At 45.6% G+C, this 22,562-nt stretch overlaps 1 protein-coding gene across 1 annotated transcript; it reads right to left on the bottom strand.

Moving 5' to 3' along the window:
• Positions 1–7,177: 7,177 nt before the first annotated feature.
• Positions 7,178–18,285, bottom strand: ENC1 (ectodermal-neural cortex 1). The gene is made up of 3 exons (XM_081053179.1): positions 17,844–18,285; positions 12,476–14,290; positions 7,178–8,402 (listed from the first exon to the last, which is right to left on the bottom strand). The coding sequence occupies exon 2, from the start codon at positions 14,275–14,277 to the stop codon at positions 12,508–12,510; it is 1,770 nt and encodes a 589-aa protein (XP_080909305.1). The 5' UTR covers positions 14,278–14,290; positions 17,844–18,285; the 3' UTR covers positions 7,178–8,402; positions 12,476–12,507.
• Positions 18,286–22,562: the final 4,277 nt, after the last annotated feature.

The raw sequence follows: 22,562 nt of genomic DNA, 5'->3' as shown, positions 1-22,562 counted from the left end.
ATATGGGCATTTATATACCTATACTGCCATGTATAAAGCTAGTTTTCTGCTCCAGAGAAATACCCGAAAAATAAAATATATAAGTTTTGAACGTTAAGTATTGTGGAGGGGAAAAAATTGGCAGAAATAAAAATTATTGAATCATCATTTACACTGTAAGTGCAGATATTCATGTGTAGGTATTTGCCAAAATACAGACTATGTTTACGTTATGAGTGATTTGGTTCTGACTGTGAGTTTATAAGTTGGTAGCTTGGAATGTGGGACATGCATCCTACTAGCGGCGACATTATAATTGGTGGTTGGGTTCCCCAGTTAGCCATCATGACTCCATTTCCTGAGCCCGATTCCAGGTCCCGGGACCACGAATGTGGGAATGGGAGGAAGAGTCTTCTCCATTTCCAGCACATGGAGTCCACCCATGGTAACATTTCATATATAGTATGTATGGTATGCTTTACTAGATTAAACAATTTATTTGATGTCCCATAAAAGACTCTTTTGTTTTTAATGTAATTTGGAGAGGATATTTAATAGACATTTTTTAGAGCAGTTTTAGGTCACAGCAAAATTGAGAGTAAAGTTCGGAGTCCCCACCCTCCCACCCGCCCAACACACACAACCTTCCTGCCCACCAACATCCCACATCGCATTTGTTACAAACGACATGTGTTAGGAGCCCACACTGACACATCATTATCCCCCAAAGTCCATAGTTTACATCAGGGTTCACTCTTGGTTCTGTACCTTCTACGAATCTTGACAAAGGTATGACACGTATCGTCCATTGTAGTATCATACAGAGTAGTTTCATGACCCTAAAAATCTGTGCTCTACATATTCATCTCTCCCTCCTCCCAAATGATAATATTTTGAAGTAAAATGTTCCGTTTCTCATTCTTCTCCCACCAGCGACTACCACCTATAGGTCCCCTACTCCCCGGCACTCCCCGGGGTGTGCCTTAGTGTGTGAGTACCACTCAGGCAAGAGCCCCCGAGGTTCCCTGATGCAGCTTATCAGCACTCCCACCCCACATCCCCGTTCAGAGTGGCCTTATCATATGAATGTGTAAATGACCAACAGCCCTCAAAATGGAGTTTAGGTATTTCCATTTTGAAAGAGGGTGCTGGTTGGACTCCCTTTATCTCTTGAACTCTCAGGAAGTACTAGAAAGGGATGTGAAGTGGGCCACCTCCTACCAGACACATCTCCCTGAAAGTATCTTCCACTTTTCCCTCTTTCTCCTGTCCTTCCCTTCAGAGTATATAAATGATTTCAAAATTCCAAGATTTGTTCTCTCAGAATAGTTCTCCTGGCACAATGCCTTGGACAGAATGTATGTGGGTGGCTGAATGGGACACGGGTGTTTGCAAGATAGAGTAGTACTGGTGTATGTTAGAACCAGAAAGTGAGAGACAGAGACAGAGAGAGAGAGAGAGAGAGAGACTTTAGTTCTCACTTTGCAGGTGCCTAGTTTATGTGTACCAAGAGGCTGATTTCATCTTTGTGGTTACAATGTTAGCATATCTTGTGAAGAAAAAAAAAATCCTCTCGGCCTTTCTAGGATATCTGATATACACTCCCAGCACCATCTAAAAAGTGGTATAAAATAACTTTTCGTAACAAAACAAATCATCTGATAACACAAGAGAAGGATTAGTGAGAGACTTTGCTGAAATTCCAACTGCCTTTCCTCTGACGCAGTCCCCCATCTTTGCTCAGATAAAGATTATGGTTGCCAAGGAAACAGGACTAGAGAGAGAAAGACAGAAACTTTGTCTCATTTGGTTTCCCCCAGACTCACAAAGCAAGCTGGGGCTGTAAACAGAGCTGGATGAGATTATGGTAGATTTATAATTTACTTAGTCAAATTGCTTTTAATTCATGGTCATGCCTCAATATACATGTTTTTTCCTCTGAAAGTTAGGTTTTGCACATAGTTGTCCAATGTCTGACAAATAACAGAGCTTTAACATTCATTGTCTGTGATTAAACTCAAATGCAGGACAGATGGCTTGCTGAGTATGTGTCAGACAGGCAAAGTACTTAAGATTTGTGACAGGCAAGACCAGGAATTAACTGCTAAGTTTTGCATTTATTCATACATTTATGTGCACTATGAATACGGCTGTAAAACTTACTTAAGTGTTCTCACTTTATTCAAAATATTCCTAAACAAAGCAACTGCTCTCCTTTTGGCAAACCAGATGCCCTAATCTCAACCCCATTACCTCAAAATCCATTTTTCTCATATTATATGTATTGTGTACATTTCATTTATTCTGACATTCAAGCTGAAAACAGCGTCCTTCTGAAAACCCAGCTTACCCAGGACCCACAATGTTGGTCCCCTCTTCAGTTTTATGAACCTTTTTTCTGGGAAATATTTAATTATTTGACAAAAATTTATCTGTAAAAATAAAGACCAATGAGAATAGGCAAAGGTTATTTATTCAGAGCTTGCTATACAGCAAGAGAGTTAGTCACTGTCATTGGCGTTTTGACAGAGACGCAAAGAGAGGCAGTGGGATGGGAAAGCTTTATACTGGAGAAAAGGGAAGTCTCCAGGTGTGCCCTGATTGGAGGCTGGTGGCAGGGGAAGCTGGAGGCAGGGGGCTCCTATGTGATGGAGAGGCGCGCATATTTGGCTTTCTCTGGTTGGTCCTCAGCTGGAAGCAGGGTCAAAAATTAGGGAAAGTAGTGGTTATTCACCAAGTACTGGCCATTTTGTGTCCATTGTTACAGGAGTCATTGTTTGGCTTGCTGGACCACTTGCTAGAGATAGTGGTCTGACTTCCCTGTAAGTCTGATGTGTAGATTGCAGGCTGGCTTCCTGAACTGGTTACTATAGGTAACAGGTTTGTTTCCTGGGCTGATTGCTGCAAGTTGTGGGTCAGAGCTCTCTATTTATCGTGGTCTGGCCATCGTCTGTTTGTATATTCAATCTTTCAGTCAATGGTCATTATACAAACAAAAAAGTACACAAAGCACAAGTAAGCACACAGCTCAATGAATTATCAAGTGTAACAACTGCCCAGGGGCCTCCATTTCCTTTTAAATTCTCTACAATCTTTCCTTCAGAAACCTGTGGTCAAGGAACATTCTATGTTGCTTAGACTCTTTCCATGTGCTTCTTTAGTCCTTATGTCCAGGGGTGGGACTCATCAGCTGCAGGCTTCCTCAGACCTTTTCATGAAGTCAAGTCTTCCCAGAAATGAAGGACCTGAGGCAGCCTGGGCTTTCCCTCAGTCAGCCTCAGCCCCATGAATCACCATCCTCCACATTCCTGGACCGAGAGGAGCAGGTCAGAGAGCACGTCTGGAAATCCAGGTTCCACCACTCCCTTGGGCAAGTTAGATAATCTCTCAAAATCTGTTTCTTCATCTACAAAATGGGGGTAATAGCCGTGTCTGCTCTCCTCAGATTGCTGTGAGGATGAAATAAGGTGATGGGCATGCAAAGCTTCAACACAATCCCTCGTATAGAATAGGAACTCAGATTCAGATTCATTGGGTGTATTTCTCCCAGATGTGTTTAAAAATGACAGCTAAAAATTATTGAGAACCTACTATGCACCAGGCACTGAGCTTGATAGTATTAGTAAATCTCTGTATTAGATAGAGGATATTAATCATTCTTATTTTACAGATAAAGGAGCGGAGGCTCAGAGATGTTAGGAAACCTCTCTATTCTTATCTACCTTTGTTGTGAGAGTTAAATGAGATGATTGAAAAACATGTCCTCAGTGCAGTCCCTACCGTGTTTCCCTGAAAATAAGACCTAACAGGACAATCAGCTCTAATGCGTCTTTTGGAACAAAAATTAACGTAAGAACGGGTGTTATAAGACCCGGTCTTATAGTAAAATAAGACCGGGTAATTATATTGTATTTTATATTCTATTATATTCCTGGTCTTATAGTAAAATAAGACTGGGTAATTATATTATATTTTATATTATATTCCCGGTCTTACAGTAAAATAAGACTGGGTCTTATATTAATTTTTGCTCCAAAAGACGCATTAGAGCTGATTATCTGGCTAGGTCTTATTTTCAGGGAAACACGGTAGCACATTATAACCACTCAATCAACAGGACTATTGTTGCATTAAATGACACTTTATTATCCATTGTAACAGACCCTGTGCAGCAGTTGCCCAACCAACCCAAGCAACGCCTGTTCTCCCTTTCATCCTTATTAACAAAAATCCCATCTTTGTGTGGGTTGGCCCCATGCCCTGATAAAACTACTCTTCTCCTCAGCCTCCTGATTTCTTTGGAACTTCATGTGACCTACTTCTGGCCAATAAGAGATAACTGTAAGTCTTCTAGGCAGGCCTTCTGGAAAAACTATTACTATCCCAGGAAAGGCACATGCCTTTTCCCTTTTGTCTGTCCTCATCTTTGTTGCCTGGAAAGTACAAGTAATGCCACGAGGTACAGCTACATTCTGCAAAGTGAAGACCAAAGGCCCACGTTCAAGATGGCAAAGCAGAAGAAAGAGTCCAGACCCCTGATGGCCTTGCAGGGGTCTAGTCTCAGCCCTGGACTGCCAGCCTCCAGATGGTTTTACCATTGTGATTACCTACCATGGCCAGATTTCTATCCCATGCAGTCCAAGGCAATCTAAACTAATATCACCACTGTTTAGGTGATCTGAATGTCTGATATAAAATGTCCAAGAGAATGGAAAGCAAGAATTTGCAGTATCTTCTTTATTTCAATGTGTTTACATGTCCCAACCGAGATGATAAAGAACTCTGGAGGTTCCCAATAATCTCTCAACGAACCATTCTCAACCATTCTGAGGACTAACATCAAAGTTTTGCCGAACATGCAAGTTCCACATGTCAGATTCCCAACTGCTAATTGTCCCTTCTTCCCTGTCACATGGTGTCATATATGGTGTTGTCACCAGTTTCTGTGGGCTTGGGATCCAACGACTCCGACACTTGTTCCCGAGGCTTGGCTCTACTCCAGCCTCACCCAGCCCGGAACTGAGTGATCCTTCTGTAACACCGAAGGCGACTGCGCTGGCTTCTTGGTCCACGTCCAAGGCCCTAATTGCACTCTGCCTACTCGTGAGCTCTCCCAGACTGCTAATTAGGCCGTATTTATTTTCTATCCAAAAAAGATTATGCCCAACATTACTCTGCACATTAAAACAGTGAAGGGTCCAACCCAAGTGATAAAGGACCATCTCATGGTGACACTAAGCAATCATGAGGGAGGGACGAAAGGCTTCACCTGGTGTGAAGCTGAGCCAGCTGGGACAGTCACTTTCAAATTGGAAGAAGCTAAGTGTACCCAAGGGGTTAAATTTATGGTTTTCTGTGCTGTTACACGGAAATAATATGCACATATTTCCACTTTCTTTAAATGATTTCAAAGGCAATGTCAGATGAAAAGAGGATTGAACCCTTCTCTCATAGCTTTACTATCCAAATATAACCCATGTGAGGGATACATAGCTAAACTCTTTCTAACAAAGTAGGCTGTCTTAATGTTGCATGGTACGTGACTTTATGTATTCTAAGTTATGAATAACCCATAATTTTGGTATTTTGCTTTGCTTAAAGAAATATCTTAAAAGGTGAAAAATTTTAATTATTTCATGTGCAAAATTGCTTTAATAAAGGGATGTGACTCAGCGGTAAAATAAAAGACATTCAGAAAATATCTGAAATGATCCTCCTTTTGATTAAAGCAGAAAAGGCACAAGTTTTCAATGCTTAAGTTTATGCTGTATTGAAGTCAAGACCCACACACTCAGTGAAGAGAAAATCTCTGATAATTTATTTGACCTTCAGTTTCACATTGTGAAAAAAAAAAAATAAGTTTTACAAAACCTCAAAAATGTAGTAGTAGGAAACAAGTACATATGAGCATGAACACTTCTTCAACTTACACAGAGTTCTGTACGTGAACCACATATTCAATAGCTAAGAGAGGGATATTATTCAGCTCTAATCACTCTTATTCAGACAGGTGTCAGGCCCAGAGAAAAGGGGGCTACACAATTATACCAGAAGTGGAAGGCTGCCCTTTGTTATCCGTTTCCACAGCAACCAGTCCACAGAATAAGAAGAACCTTCTCTGTCTTATGCCAAGGTTTTTGTATGCACTGTGCTGTGAATTGTATTTGCTTCAAAGTGTGAGACATTTCACAGGGTGAGAATGGTCAAGTAGTGAGCGCAAATGCTTACATCAATTCAAAGAGGGGGAGCCCAGAAAGTTCCCTGCAGGCTGGGGGCCCACCCTGACCATGGCTCCCTCTGGCTCACACATAGTAATTAATAGAGGATTCAAGGACAGACCACAACTTCGAAACAGCTGCAGAAAATTCATCCTGCTTTCAGAAGCCATGCAGTGACACACACATCTCGACAGATTTGCACCATAAACTACCGAGCTGTAACTGCTACAATATAACAACACCTAACTATGCCGTCAGGGGACAATTACACATTTGCATTGCTTAGGACACATCTAGGAGTGAAAGACTGACTGCTGGAAAGTATTGTGATTCTTTTATTCCAACGGCTCATTTATTTGGGTCCAACTATAGGCCCCTTATTCATGGCACAGACAGGACATGTACAATTAGCCTAAAGTTTTCAGGTAGAGAGAAATGTTAAGGATTTATCTGCCATTAGACAATGCAAGCACAGTCACAATGTAAAAAAGGTTGTCATCAGTCTTAAACCCTATTTTCTAAAGTACAGTAATGTGAGTGAGATACATCAATGAGAGCAGTGCGAGAGTTGCAAACTCTGGTCTTCCCCAGACACCGGAGGAAGCACCTATGTGAGTCTAGTACTAACACCTACCACAGCACGTGTTTAGTCAACAAGCACGCAAACTAGCAAAGAATGTATTCACAACCGATTCCCAACTATCCCGAAAAACTTCAACAGGGGCCACTGCTTACAATTCTTTGGTGTCTTGTGGCCAAATGTATCACTTTTGTGCACCAAAGACTTCTTTTAGAGACTTACCTATGGGTGAGCACTAAAGTATACATTGTACCAACGTGATTATTGTCTTGGAGAACTTGTCATGCTTGCTAAATTGTACAGCAAGAATAAAGAACAATGAATCCGGCTCAAGCAAATCTGGCGAGTGACTTCATTTATATATATGATAGTTGTTTTTTTTTCTTCTGTTTTTTTTTTTCCTGTTAACCATGGTTATGGCAAAGCATTCACAGGGTAATAAATAGATAAATAAATAAACTTTGGACTATGCTTTTACCTGTGCTCTATATACAGAACTATTCCATAGAACTTTCCAGGATTTCAGGTTATTACACAAAGAAAAAAAAAATGGCAAAGCAATTTGGTCCTTTGTAAATTTCAGTAGCTGAGACTGACGGAGGTGAATAAGATGGGAGGAGAGGGGCAGAAAGACGCCTTCCCTCACCCCATGAGCCATCAGCATGATCGGAGCCCATGAAACCCGATTAAAAGTTGGTTAGTCTAAGAAAAGTGACCTCCATGCTTTCTCTACCTCTAGGATGTTCATTTAAATTTCTGTTTTGTAATCTTTCCCTGTCTTGACATTTACAAAATCCCTCCCCTTCCCAACCCACCCTCCAGTTATATTCCAAATTGTAACTCCAAAGTTTTCATTTTTGTGCAGCAAAGCACATCACAACAACCACAAAATTGTGCAAAACATACAACCATTCACACACATCCATACACGTGAAGACAACTCTAAGCATTGTTTCAGCATGCAGGCATCCGACAATAAATAGCTAAATCTATAACAAATTTCTTAACTGCCAAGGGAAAGTTTAAAGTCACTTATAAATAGAAAAGAACATCTACCAAACGGCTCCCAACAATGTCCCCATTGTTCAGAAACCTTCCTGGGGAGCACAACCCCTCCGAGATGAGCAGAGTCCAGTGGCCCTCGCTCTGCAGCCTGCACTGCCAGCTTTCCTCCTAGCCCCACAGTTGGGCTTTCAATCTCCAAAAGCAGCTGGTGTGGAGGCTTCAGGCTTGCTCCTCAGAGAGAGGTGACAACCATTTCAAATTTTACACATAAATGGTGGAGCCCATGGAAATCAAATGCTGAATATGGTACAGCAAGGGAAAAGGCCCGGCTTTTCTCTCCCTTTGAGGGGCTGATTAACGCTGACATTAATCCACAATTACAAGACAAGGACTAGATCATAGGTTCACTCATTCATATTTAAACCATGTGCTACTTGCACGGAAAATCCCACCCCTCCCCCATCCCTTTCCTTCATGTCCAGTCAGAGCATTTACAAGGTGCAGCTGATCGTACAATCTCAGTCTCACAGCAACTTCTTTTCCTTTTTCTTTTGTTTCTCTTCATTAAATTTGGCCTCTCCAAAGTAGAAATCGCATCGCGTGTCACTGAACGGAGTGAGCTAAAACAGAAGAAAAAGATTTTTGAAAGTAGCCCTAAAATCTCTAAAAAAAAAATTAAACTCAGAACAGAGCTGGACAAGATTGCTTCTACAGGTGTCAATTACAGGTTCAATAGGAACTGTGCAAAGATATGTGAAGTGCTTGCCTTCAACACACGCTTACACACGTGCATGCATGCAGGTGGCTGGCACAACAGAAACAGTAGTGTCCAAAGAAGGATCTTCACTTCTTTCCTAAACATACATAGGTTCAAATTCAACCTATGCATCTAGGTGCTTTCATTAGTTGCCATCGTCTGCTTCCAACATTTGTAATTCCTCTCTGTGGTTAAACAGAGCCACTGCGAAGGGATCGCCAGCGGCTCAAAGAAAAGATTCCTGTGCAAACCCTCCTTGGCCTATTTACCCTAAAGGATTCCAAATTCAATTTATTCACCACATAGATGGTGCACATATTAATCCTCTTACTTAAATGCAGCTCCATTATTCATTATGGCAAAAATCAGTTTGGCTTCCTTTCACGGGACAACATACCAGGCAGGTCTCAACAGCCCAAGGCTGCAGTTGATTCTCAAGGTTCATCAGTCCACACTCGGGAGTCTAGCTATGGTATGCAGCGTAATTACCTACAGAATCCACCAATGGCAAGTGTGAATATAAATTCAAGGTGCCAAGACCATGAAGCCTGGACTTTTCATGGGGCTAGTTCCACTTTTGCACAGGGAAATTTTACAGAGGACTTTTGTCTTTCAAACACACACCCTACCTGTTCATGGAGCACATTTCCCGCCCTGGTAGGAATCTGTATCCCTATCACTATAATTCTAAGTCTGGACAAAGGGAATTCAGGAGGGGCCACTCCTGACTTACACTGAATTCTTCTCACTTGTGTGTGTTCAGAAATCTGATTCATTTCATTAGTTGTTTCTTTTGGCAGTTTCCTAACCGTGATTCAAGCTTTCAAGGCATTCCTTGGACTACAGTGTCATCCCTCTATCCGTCTACCCCCACCTCCTTGGAACCCATATATCATCATTAGGCCAAAAGAATGTATCTTGTAATAATATAAAATTTCAAGATGTTGCATACTGGGAGAAAAAAAAAACACCAAAAGAAAAGAAAAACTCTAAAAAGGGCAGCTCTAACACTCTAAAAGCAAATCAAAATCTAAATGCTGTCAGGTTGGGGCCACACAGTCTCCTGAAAACCAGAGACTAATCAAAAGTAATTTCCTTTTTCTCCCTCCCACCTGCTGACGGAACAGCAGGACACAGTTAAAACCTCCTTGGTGGAAGAGCTTTTTAGACCAGGGGAAACTTTTTGTTACCACTGTATTAATTAGGTTAGCACCTACATTTGGAGAGCAAAGAGATGCCCCAGAAGGTTTTGCAGTTTAGGACGGATACCTACACAGCACCTCTCTTAAGTCACTCAATCCAGCTTAAGTGTTTTAACGCTATCTTGTGTGTAGTAAACTACAGCCATTTAAACCAACGTTATCCCTGTGGGAAACTGCAAGTGTGGCTTTGATCAGACCCACGCCTTTAGAAAGGCAAACCTGGCCCTGTCAAATTTTTCTGTGATGTGCTTGACCTTCTAGCTGGTCACGCCAAGGGCAGAGAGGATGTTATTTCACATATAATCTAATACTTTTTATTTGCTCCCCTTCTATGGGGCTGGAAGTGCATTATGAGGTTCAAATACCCAGGTGAGGGTGAATTCAAGTATTTGCCAACATACTCTGGGCTGAGAAAGGAGGCACCAAAAATGAAGTATAAAGATAACAAGCAGATAATAGTCCAAGAAACCTCATTTCCCCATAAAGCTAATTCCATCGCAAGCTAAGGTCTAAATTGGAGGGAGGAAAGAAAGCTAAGAGTATTGAACACTGAATGTATACATGCCGGGCACTGGGCTATGTATTTTCCTTGCTTTCTTTTTCACCCCTCATTTATCAGTTCACCCAAGTCTGAATTGGGACTGATCTTAGGGAAAGCATAATGCAAATCACTCATTTCACAAAGGAGCTAAGTCCAGAAAGGTCCAACCTGCACAGCTTAGGACCAGAACTAGAACGCACATCTCATCTCTCTGCTTCAACTTCTTCACCTTGCTCCAAGGATGCCAGCCAGCCTACCAGTTACTATTTTGATGTACCGCCACAATCACTGGCAATTTTTATAGCTCTCCTATGCAAATAGCCAGTTCTGGATTAACACCCAATTTAGTGCGCTGTTAACTGATGCTTTACTCTCGGAGGTTCTTTAAACTCGCTTTAGAGGTGAGTCATGCATCCATATCACAAATGAAATAACCACTTTCAGAGCACTTGTTTATTCAGGATTACTGAGATGCCAGCAAGGCTGCAAAAACCAGTTTGGTGTGGGTCGCTCTTAGCCCAGTCGCTCCCCAGAGGCTTCTGACTGTTCCTGCGCCTTTGAAGGATTTTCATTCCGAGGAAACATTACTAAGAACTCTACTAACTGGAATAGGCTGGAGGAGATAACTGCAGAAATGAAATAAATAGAAAGATTAAGTGTGAAAGCGACAGCAATTTCCAGGGTGTTTTAAAATGAGCTGTAAGAGATGAGGAAAGAAAAGACAAATGAGGCAAAACCCCTCTTCGCTTAGCTTGCAACGACCCTGAATATCCTCTTTTCCTTTTGAAAGCTCCCTTCTAAAGGTGTAAAACATAGGAGGGAAAACAGAGCCAAAAGTTTCCAAGTAATGAGTTAGTTTTCACTGTGGCTCCTCCAAAGCAAAGTTTTTAATTTTATTCTATTATTAGTAATGTAATAAGCCCATGAATCACCAAAACAAATCAACACACTCTGCATGCTCCATGCAGCATTTAGACATGCTTAAGTGATTCCTGGGGCCAATCCTAAGAATGCTTAACAGCAGCGAAGCGGCTATTAGCTTCACGAACACTGAACTGTGTAGGCCTATTAATTATTTGAGCCAAGAGTATTATATACTCTTAAGTACACAAGACAACCATTATGTACTCAGATATATGACACAGAAACACAACTTTTGTTAGCTCTGACAATAGGGTCGGCCTGTCTGATTAACTCTGAAAGGCGGCAGTAAGGGCAGTTTAGATGGCTCCGTGTATCCACACATCCAACAAATTCATACAATGCAAGTGCCACCTTTTACAAGGACAGACCTAAATTTCCCTCTGAAGTTAATAACTACCCTCAAAGGGGCAATGTTTTGTAGAGAGAAAAAAAATTTTAAATAAGCTAATAAATAATTTTGGAGAGCACAAACTAGGAAAAAAAATTAGGCATTCAAAATTTTAAACCCTACTTCATTCCAGAAAGGGTTTGGGGAAGCTAAATTTGAATATCAACACCTCTCTCCTGGGGTGACACCAATAGGAAGCTCAAGTTTATTATGTGGTAGTAGCCTGAGATTCAAGTGGTAACGCTCGCAGCCATGCAGCCATCGCAGCCAGATTGCCTGTGTGGATTTCCTGACCAATTCTTCTGCCTACTAAGTAAGCTCTATCACCTTGGGCAACTTACTTAACCTCTGTGTGCACGACGTGTTTTCATCTATAGTGTTCTAGTAATAATCTCTCACAAGGTTGATGTGAGGGTAAATGAAATGATGTATGAGAAACACAGGGCCCAGCTCCAGACACAGTGAGGGCTCACTAAGCACGAGATGGCATTATTAACATAGGTCAAGGATTCTCCACCTGGCTGAACAAAAGAATCACTGGAAAAGGTTCTAAAAACGCTGATGCCTGGGCCTCACTCAGACCAATGAAACCTAGTCTCTGGGATGGGCAGTTTTTACAAAGCTCCTTGGGAGATTCTGAGGCTCAGTAAAGGCTGAGAATCACTGGCTGACACATGTTATAGTGTGTGTGTGTGTGAGGGGGGTGAGGGGTATAGCTGTGATCAACACAAGTGTTTAAGTTCTGTGGTGCAAGTTCTTTTATTTTTATAGCTTTGTAGCACCTCTATAGGATAGGCTACATGGACCACATCTCACTCCACATCTGCACTTGCACAGCTCGCTTAATTACATGCATACTTAGAGCTCAACGGACTTCTTACCTCATGCTCACTTTCTGTAGGATGTACTGAGTTTAAGAAGGCAGATGTTTCCAGGTGCTGACAAATGCAGTGGGAATCAGCGAGTACGGGACGGTGGTAATGCTGTTCCACACATCCAACGTTGGATCGTAGCAATCCAAAGTTTTGCACCGCTGAATGCCAAAGTATCCTCCAACCACGTAGAGTTTGTTTCCGGAGGCCACAGCGTGACAACTCATGCGCTTTGCTGTCACATCTCCCACCTTGGTCCACTGGTAAGTCTCACTGTTGAATTTATAAGCAGAGCAGGCAGAGAACTCTGTGTCTCCCCCCATAATAAAAATCTGGTTCCCCAGCACAGCTGCTGCTGTGTAACGCCAGGGCTGGGGACAGGTGGCCGGTACCGTCCACCTGTTTTCACACTGATCGTAACACTGAACCTTGGGGAGCTTGTCATGACTGACGCTGGTACCTCCGAAAGCAAACAGCTTGAGTTTGGCACTCACTACTGCGGCATTGCTAACACCTTCTCGGAGTGGGGCCACCATGGTCCATTTGTTGGTTGTGGGGTCATAATGTTCTACTTGCTTTAGCGAGACCGAGGGGGAGGCTGGGAGGCAGCCAGTTGCAGCCGTGTGCCCCCCTACCACATAAAGGCAGTGCTTCAGTTCAGCAGAGCCATGGCCAAACCTGGCCACCAGCATGGGGGCAGCTTTGGACCACTCCTCATGCAGGGTATCATAAACCCAGACATCTTTTGAGACTCCATTTTCAGACCCCCGCCCCCCAGTAATGTACACTTTGCATCCAATGGCACACGCGCTGAACTCTTTTCTTGGGCTGGGGATGTCAGCCTTGGGAATGATTTCTTTGGCCTTCTGGTCTACCAGATACAGCTTGTCACACATGAAAGTCTGCCCTCCCAGGAGGAAGAGGGCATGGCCAGTTTTCCGAGGCCGGGCACAGAGGCTGGTTACCACACCGTCATTCTGCAGGATTTTCAGTTTGCACCTGATGGCCTCTTCCACAATCTCCTTGCTCTTTCTCTGCTTGGTGATGAGTTCCTCCATGGCCACGTTCTCCATGAGATAGATGGCTGGCAGGAGAGCCAGCCTCACTGTCTGCAGCAGCTCTGGGAGGTAGCAGTAGCGCTTCTTCAGGTCATAGCTGATCCAGTTAATTGCAGACTCGTACACGAGCCTTTCATCTTCTGTCTCCAGCTCTTCGCTGGACAAGAGCTGCACTACCATGTCCTGAGGCAGCTGCAGGAAATCTTCATTCTTCCTGATGGTCTGGAAATTGCTAAGACACATTCTCCAGGAAAGTTCGTACAGCTTGGTGCACTGGTGAGCATCAGACAGCAGCAGCATGCCCAGGCAGTTAGTGGGATGCAGGTTCTTTTCCAGGAATTCGGCACAGGCATCCCGGATGTCTTGAAACTCCAGCATGTCGCCAGCTTCCAGCAGTGATTCTGCGTTTTCTTCATTGATGATGACCCGGGAGGAGTACGCGTAGTCGAGAAGCAGCTCCAAGACTTCTGGGTGGATGGAGTTGTCGAAGTTGACTTCGCTGTCCTGGCTCTCTTTCAGGCCACCACTGAACATGGCTTCAAAGTAGCGGCTGCATGCAGCCAGCACTGCCCGGTGACAGGGGAAGGTCCTATTTCCGGCATGGAGCAGGACATCGGTGAAGAGGCGCTGCTGCCGTAGAAGGTTTAAGTGAGTGAGGACGCTGTCAGCGTAGGACGACTTGTGAAACAGATAGATGTTAATGGAGCCACTGCTGGCCCTGGACTTCCGGTTCTCGTGCACACTGACTGACATTTTGTTTCTACGCCTAAAACAAAACAAAACAAAACAAAACCATTGAACAGGGTGCTCCTGATGTGTAGCGCAGCAGAAGAAAGCAACAACCCTTTTGGACGGAGAACACAGAACTTTTGCTGTCAGTTACGCTGCCTAATGTTCTGAATGATGGACCGCCATTCCTCTACAAAGTCAGAGACAACTACCTATAAGGAGAGGCATTCATGGTAATACTGTTGAGCTATTTGAACTATACACTGTTAAAAAAAAAAAAAGTCATTGCTTGAAAGCAGGTTCATCTTGGAAAACCTGATTGCCAACTTTCAGAATACTGAAGTCCTCGAGAATGTAAGTCAGCACAGGCCAAGAGGAGCAAAGTCTCATTCTCACAGCTCCTTTGTCCAGCTGATTCACTGTGGGCCACTTAAAATGCCAGGCCTCCAGCTCTCATAATGCCAGGTGAGGCACCGGCTTTAATGCCCGATGCAACATAAAGCCATGTGTAAAACAAATACCTACTAATTAATTCCATTAAGAATTCCTTTGGTAAGATCTGGTCTCCCTGCAATATACAGTCAATGGGAAATGTAACATTAAAATCACAGGCTTAGGCAACTTCTACAAGGATCCGACTATTATTTAAATGTTACAAATCATTTCTAACCAGACAGCTCCACCAGTACAGAGTCCTAACAGAGGCCCAACATAAACATCACCATGTACCGACTAGCAGGCTTTCGTGAAAACACAGAATAGATTCTGAACACAATCACCCTGCATCTTTCTTGCTCTGGACAGCTTCCAAAATGAGGATGTGGGCACATAAAAGGAAGAATATTTTGAGTAGAATACTCTTGAATGCTGTTTTTCTGTTCTTCCTGCTTTACCTCAATTCTTGGGAAACCAGTTGCAAGAACAAAGAATCTGTCTGTCCCTCTCTTTTGATTGAACAGTGCATCATCAGGACCATTCTTATGTACCTACTAATGCTGGCTCCCATACATAAGGAGTTCAAAATGCAAACACTGCTTTATCTAAATCAAAACATACACACACACATATGTATGTGTATATGCATGTGAGTGTGTATTTTACCAGCCATTGTTAACTTAGGGCCACCCTAGAATTTATTTGCTAACTAAAGTGCTTTCGTCAGTATCTAAATTGAAATTATGGCAGAATCTAATACGATCATTGGCTTTCCTCCGGAAGTAAATTGTAGGCTAAAGATAGAGGAAATCCCTCTAGCTTCAAAAATTGAATATGATGTTTGAACATGATCCCCCCCCCCTTTATTACTTTAAAGGAATAAAGCCTTCAAGAACCTGCCTGTCAAAGGATTGCGAAGGAAGCTGTGTATCCCAGGAGAGTGAACTGTGTGGTTACTGTGTCTATTTCAGACATAGTCCAGCCAGTCCTTACAGCACTGCTGAAACCCATGGCCTGCTTGTTTCTTTCAACCATTCAGATATTTATGTGTAATTTATATTCCAGGAATTATTAATAAATGCAAATTAGGAACTTCTCACAGATTCATGGGCTAGATACTACAGTGCACTTCCCTGAACAGCTGTATAACACATCACTGAAAACAACAAAAGCAGGTGCCTAACTTGCCCTTACCACACAGGCCACATACCATTAGGTGATGCAACTTGTTTTTCTTTATTTTTGGAATGTTAACTTTTCCTTATCAGTTCAACATGGCTTAGTGGAAGAAAATAAGCAACCAAGTCCTAGGCTCTGGTGTTACCAAGACTTCACAAAGCACCCATTAGTCCCCATTAGTCTCTTCACCCCCCACCTCAAGCTAAGCCTCAGCAGTCTTCCCACTCCATTTTACCAGTCGGGAGAACAATGGATATGACCCTATGTGAATGTACCAGGTTTCCAAAGCATGAAAACATGTTTTAGCATCACCGATGCTCTACCACTGAAGTTGTCATTTGAATTTGTGCTTCCCACCTGAAGTACTTTGAGCAGGATTTTAAGCCTGCACCTCAAAAGATGGAATAAATACTCATATGCCTAAGACAGAAACTTACAAAAATTCCAAATGAGTAGTTACACAGTTTTTCAAACTAATGTTTCCAAAGCAATCTCAAAAGCTGCCAGTTTTCAGGCCAAGAGCAAATGCAACTCTGACTGAAGAATGAGAGTCCTGCACAAGGTACATAAGCAACTTGAGCAGGAACCCCAGAGGCCCAGAACATGTTGCTCTGAGCATTGGATGCCAGGTGGTGCCAAACACCACTCACCACCAGCCCCACACTTAAGGAGACTTCAGAAGACCTTAGGATCTAGGACCTGCATCTCTATGTATCCTGCACTGATGTTCCTGTATTTTCCAGGTTGGCTAATAAAGCCAGAACAATAACCTAGCCTGTCATCTTGGATACCATCCAGATGGAGAAGCCTGTCACAATCAAAATCCAACATTCTTGCAACAGTATTTGATTAAAATAAAAGGTAAACTTGAAGACCCAAGGGAAACGAGTTGCTTTCTGGTTTAAAATTATGCAAACATCACAATACCAGCAGAAACCACTTATATAGTCAGTAGGCACACCTTCAACATAAAATGAATCATCATTCCGGCATTTTCTAAGCCCCCAGAGTAATAATATTTGCATGCCAAGTGTGTCCAAAAAATGTGCACATATGCTTAACCTGCATCTACAAAGAAGATGAGAAAAGGGTTGCTATTACCGCAAACATCAAAAGGGCTTCTAGTTACAGTAACTTCAGTTCACTTAACGCTCCTTACTTAGGCTCTCTGCCTCCAATTCTGCGCGACCAGTCACATCTCTATTTTTTTTTAAACCTGATCTCAATGCAATCAAAGGAAAAACTAGGGAGAATTTCTGGGGCATTTGCACTATTGGTAACAATGAAACATCATAAAGACCTTGTTAACAAGAAAAGCATTTCAGCATGCAGTCCTCTGTAACACTTGCAACGCTCTTTAACTCGCTGGCCATGCCTTTCAGGGAGACACCAAATTACATGCCGAACAAGTTCAATGGTTCATCCCCACCCCGCCCACCAATTCCTGCCCTTCGAAACTAACAATCTTACACTAAAAGCCAAACACTGTACTTGCATGAGAAGAAACTAATTTTTCAAAAAACAGTTTTCATTCATTCCCTCCAGACGTTTCGCAGCAGTGAATGTGCCCTCACGAGGAGTGTCTTCGCGTGGCCCCAAAGCTCCCTGGTGCCGGGAAGGCACAACAGTGCCGCCGGCCGGGTCCTGGAGGCAGGGGGACCCCCACTCCCAGGGAAGGGCTGTGTTCCGCGGGGGGAGGGGGGGGGCGGAGATCGGTCGTACCCGGGCCCTGCTCCGCGGTCCCCCCCGCAGCTCTGGGCGGCGCTGCGCCGGAGAGAGGAGGCCCCGCCGGCGATGCCCGGCTCCTGCTTGCTGTGGGAGCCTAGCGGCCACACTGAGGTCTCCGCCCCCAGAACAGCTCCCCACCCCAGGCTCCCAGGCGCGAGCACACCGCTCGCGAACACACCCCCGCAGGCCAAGCGGTCCCTGAACTCCGCGGCGCCCGCAACAGGTCCGGGGCAGTGGGGTCAACTTACAGCAGTGGCGACTGGCCACAGTGCACAAGCAGCTGGGGTCTCGCCTCGGTCGCCGGGAGGGGAGGCGAAGAAGCGGACGTCTCAGCCCCGGGGAGCGGCGGCGCCTGCCTGGGCGAAAGGAGCGCGCATGGGGCGCCTGCGAGGACAGGACCGTGCCCGGGACGCTGGCTCGCGGGCCGGCTACCGCTGGCGGTTGGCCTCGGCCGCACGATCCGCACGCCACGGACTCTGCCCGCGACCCACGGAGTGTCTCCTGGAGTGAGTCTCGGGAGGGAGAGCGAGCCCGCGGCTGCAGGCGCTGCGGAAGGAGGCGGGCTGTGCACTCGGGGGAGGGAGCTAGAAAACGCCGCGCGCGCCGGCGGCCGCCTGGCGTCTGGGCTCGGTCTCCGCAGCGCCACCACCGAGACGCGCCTCCTGCGGCTGCCGGAGCAGTCTGCGCCCGGCCGGCGTGCGCGGGGCTATAAGTGGGGCGGCGCGGCGGGGAGGGCGGGGGGAGGGCCCGTGTGCCGGGAGTGACACGGAGAGGGAGGGAGGGAGGGGGGGGGAGGAAGCGCTGGGAAGCGGCCCGCGGTGGAGGAGGAGGTGGAGGAGGAGGAGGAGGAGGAGGAGGAGGAGGAGGAGGAGGAGGAGGAGGAGGAGGAAGAGGAGAGGAGAGCGAGAGGAGAGGAGAGGGAGAGGAGAGGAGAGGAGAGGGAGAGGAGCGTGTCGGGGGAGTTAATCGGGAGAGGAAGCGAGGGACGGGCGCTGCACAGAGTGGAGACAGACAAAGCGGACGCGGTATCCCAGCCATGAGCGAGCAGCTGTAACCCTCGGGGACCGCGAGTGAAACACGTTTTCCCGGGTCGGAGCGTCTGCGCCCCCTGGACAGTCCTGGAGCTGAGGGACCCCGGGCAGGGCAGTGCGGCCCCGGGCTGTGCGCTCCGCGCCGCGGAGCCCGCCACATGCTCAGGAAAGGGTGGCGAGGCGCGGGCGGGAGTTCGCGGCGGGCAACCTGGGCGCGCGCAGCCTGCTCGCTGGGTGGCACATCTGGAGGGAGGACAGTGGCGAGAGAAGGGGCACAAGTTTGGACCTTCCGGGGACAGTGATAGCTGGGCGAAGCCAGGCCGCAGTTTCTCGCTGGCGGGGGGCCGGACTCGAGCCCCACGCGCGGGCCCCCTGTGCCCTCGCGTCCACAGCCGGGGCGGGGGCGGCCAGGGCAGCCCGCCTGTGCCCCGCGCGGCCCCGGGACCGTCCGGCCGGGCCGCCCACGTGCCGCGCAGCCAATCGCCGCGGCGGCTTGATTCAAAGAGAGGAGCTCCAAGCAGCGGCCACGCCGCCTCCTCTCGCAGGAGATAAAGCCTCCTCCGTCGCCCTCTCGGACGGGGCCGGTCCTGTCTTTTATCGCTCGGTTGTTAGTTTGAAGTTCAGCAACGAAACGGCCCCGCACACACGTTTGAAGGGCCGCGCGCCAAGAGAAAGGAAAGCGATTTGAAAAGTAATGTCGCGTGTCGCTCACTGTTTACGAACCCATTTTTGATCTTTGCACTAGGGGCTTGTCTTTCCACCGGGAGCTAAACCGTCTGGTGGTTTTTTTGTTTTTCTTTAATTAGGGTTTGGAATTAAATCTATGAATGAACTGGAGAGATGAGCGGTCCGGCCCCCTGCTTTTACAGACTAGGAAGCCTGGGCCCAGGGAGGCGCGAGTCCAGCTCCGTCCCTGCCGGTCTCCGACCCCCCACCCCCACTCCCCCCAAATACTAGGCGCAGAAATGATTTAAATACGCTGAGGAGGCTGCGCCTGGCGCTCCCAGAATCCAAAGACTGCTGAAATCAAAAATGTCGGTTCTTTATTATAAACCCACTTTTCTTTACCCGTGGTTTTACCTGCTATTCGCATTGAGAAATTGCGCTCCTTGCAAACAAAGAAAGACAGTGCCCTCTGAAGTCCTTTGTCAGCATTAAGTCGTCAGGCTCACCATGAGCCTTTAAATCTGTTTCCATATTCTAAATTTTTATGCAGAGTCTCAGCTCGGGACTGCTTCACAAAGCCAGAGAGAGCTGGATCAATTCACAGTAAGACCCACATGGAGCGACTGTGGGAGCTGTGAGGTGAAGAGAGAGGGGTGCTGTGAGCAGACCCTGTTTCTGAAGGAGATGTGGATAAAATCAACGGATACCAAACGAATAGAAACACTGTGGACATCAGAGATAGGTGCTAAAAAGATGGGAGGTGGAAATATGTAGCCATTGCACATAGTTTTAAAAACATGCTTTCGTAGCCTGTGGCAAGGTGTGAGGGAAGCTGACAGGAGGCCTCAAGGCATCACGGAGGAGAGTTTTGTCTGTCTAGGTGATGGGTGAAAAAGCAAGCACATTGGTCTTGAACACTAAATGTTAATGTCTTCCTTTGGGGAAAATACTGTTAAAATTAGGAGATTAACACTTGCTCTCGTAAGTATTTCCTTCTACTTCAGTCACTTACCAAATCTACCTAGAACTTCACGTCTGTGACCCTGCCTAGAAATAAAACATGTACACAGCTCAATTGGTTAGTTGCAGATTTTGTTAGAGGAAGCCACTGAGCTAAGAACAGGCGCATCTGCGTCTGTTGCATCTTTACCACCTGGAAACTGCAGTGTCCTTAAACAAGGAGACAGCAAAGTTTACTTCTCTTTGAAAATAGCTATGGTAAGTAGGCAGGGCTCCTCTGCCTTGTGTCATTATCCACTGATGCCAGTTTTCTGTGTCTGCTCTACCTAACGTTGCCACCTTTCTATGCTTCAAGAACAGAGAAGGGGAAAAAAAAGTTGTAGCCTGGAAAAATCTTGAAATGTATTGTTTAGTGACCATATATATTGGTTTCATCTGCCTCAGGGAGATAAGCAACATGGAGGCTGGGGAAATAAATTAGCTTAAGTGGGCTATGAAAGTGGAAAACATTTTCCTGCCGAGAAACACAGGAACTAAACTTGCATTTGGGGGAAAACGTATGTGTGGTCAATGACCTCCTACAAACTGTACACTGGTTTGCTTAAACCAGTATGTGAAAAGTTTTCAGCCTGTGTACACTGTCTAATGTTTATTTCACAGCTGAAAGGGATTTGCAGGTTAGCATAGTTATGACCACAGCAACACAAACTGTGTTATTTCTCCAACATTTCTCAGCCAACCCTAAGGGTAACTCTCGTCACTTCACTCACGGGAAGAAAAGATGAGCAAGTCTTATATCTGTGCAAGAAGAACTCTAGGCAGGCCTGTGATCAAACTGGATGACGACATACATCTTAGATATCCGTGTCACAGACAACTCAGGAAATGCTACAGACAACTGTGTTCTTCGATGGCCACCACCTCACTCAAAATGTTAGGCCAGTCTGGGACGCCTCTGGGAGCTGGTCTTCTCCTCTGCCTTGTGACACCAAAGCAAGGTCTCATTTTTAATGCTGTTAAGAAGCTGTGCCCAAGGCTTTGGCCTTGTTATCTCCCTTAACAACATTATTTTGTTAGGCTGCAAAATAAGCAGCATGGGGTTAAATGCATTAGCTGCCTTCAAACCTAATTTATCTTCATTCCTTCCTAATTTACACTCAGACTGAATTAATGAGAATGATTTAATTAACATGGTACGACTGTGGTACCAGGGGCAGGACAGCTCTGGGGATTAGACCGAACAGTGGGCTCAGCAGCTGCCGTCTTGCCTCCTGTGGTCCGCTGAAGCCCCGCCCGAATTTCAGTTGTGTTCCCCTGCCAGTCTTCCAAAAGCCTCCTCTTTGTTCTTGGATCCACTTCCTGAATCTGTGTGAGGAAGATGGCACCTTTTCCTTCCCTGTGCTATTTGTGAGATGGGCTTTAAGGCTGTGGCCTGTGGAGTCAGTGTGGCAGAGGGACCACGTGCAGCCAGAGATCTGTGCTCTTCCTCCCCTAGTGTCAAGTTCCTGCTGTGAAGTGGACACCGAGCCACCGGCGACATCCCCCGGCAGCTCTTAGGTCCTGGGATCAACACCTACCGTGTTTCCCTGAAAATAAGACCGAGTCTTATATTAATTTTTGCTTCAAAAGACGCATGAGGGCATATTTTCAGGGGATGTCTTATTTTTTCATGTACAACAATCTACATTTATTCAAATACAGTCATGTCATCTTCTGGAACATCGTCATAACGTACTAAATGCGTCCGTCTGGCTGAGATCTTAACTGGGGCTTATTTTTGGGGTAGGTCTTATTTTCGGGGACACACGGCATGGAAGGAAAGGGAGGGAAGCAAGATGGGTAGGCGGAGGAACTGAGATGGGATGCAGTCTCAGCTGAGGCGTCAGCCAAACCCCTGTGGAGCTCAGAAGTGGAAATGACCTTGCAGAGTGGTCCCCAGTATAGGCTAGAGGCCAGGTTTATAGAGCTGCATTAAGAGTTGCTGGATGTGGCTTCCCAGGAAAGAGGCAAGGACTTGCTCAAGGTGGCACTCCTCCAGAGGCAGTTCTGAAGAGGGCAGACAGCTGAGCGCCTTCTGCCAGCACCACCAGCAGCTCATGCCCATTTCAACACCTCACCCTAACAGGGACACAGAAACCTGGGACAATGAGGCCTCAGTTCCCATCAGCAATCCGCGTACTTTTAAAAAGAGGGTTAATTTTTTTTTTTTTTAAATCTGGCTATTTATTAAAATGACAAGAATAAGGAAAAAGTAAGGTAACCGATACAAGACGTTATCAGCATTGTGTAAGGCACTTATTGTTCTCTCTG

This window comes from Rhinolophus hipposideros, assembly GCF_964194185.1.
Source record: "Rhinolophus hipposideros genome assembly, chromosome: 7".
NCBI lineage: Eukaryota > Metazoa > Chordata > Mammalia > Chiroptera > Rhinolophidae > Rhinolophus > Rhinolophus hipposideros.
Note: the sequence above shows the minus strand (reverse complement) of the source record. Positions and strands in the feature narration are given on the sequence as shown.

What these genes read in the sequence shown, in the direction of transcription:
- ENC1 (XM_081053179.1), bottom strand. Translation starts at nt 14,277, where the DNA reads ATGTCAGTCAGTGTGCACGAGAACCGGAAGTCCAGGGCCAGCAGTGGC.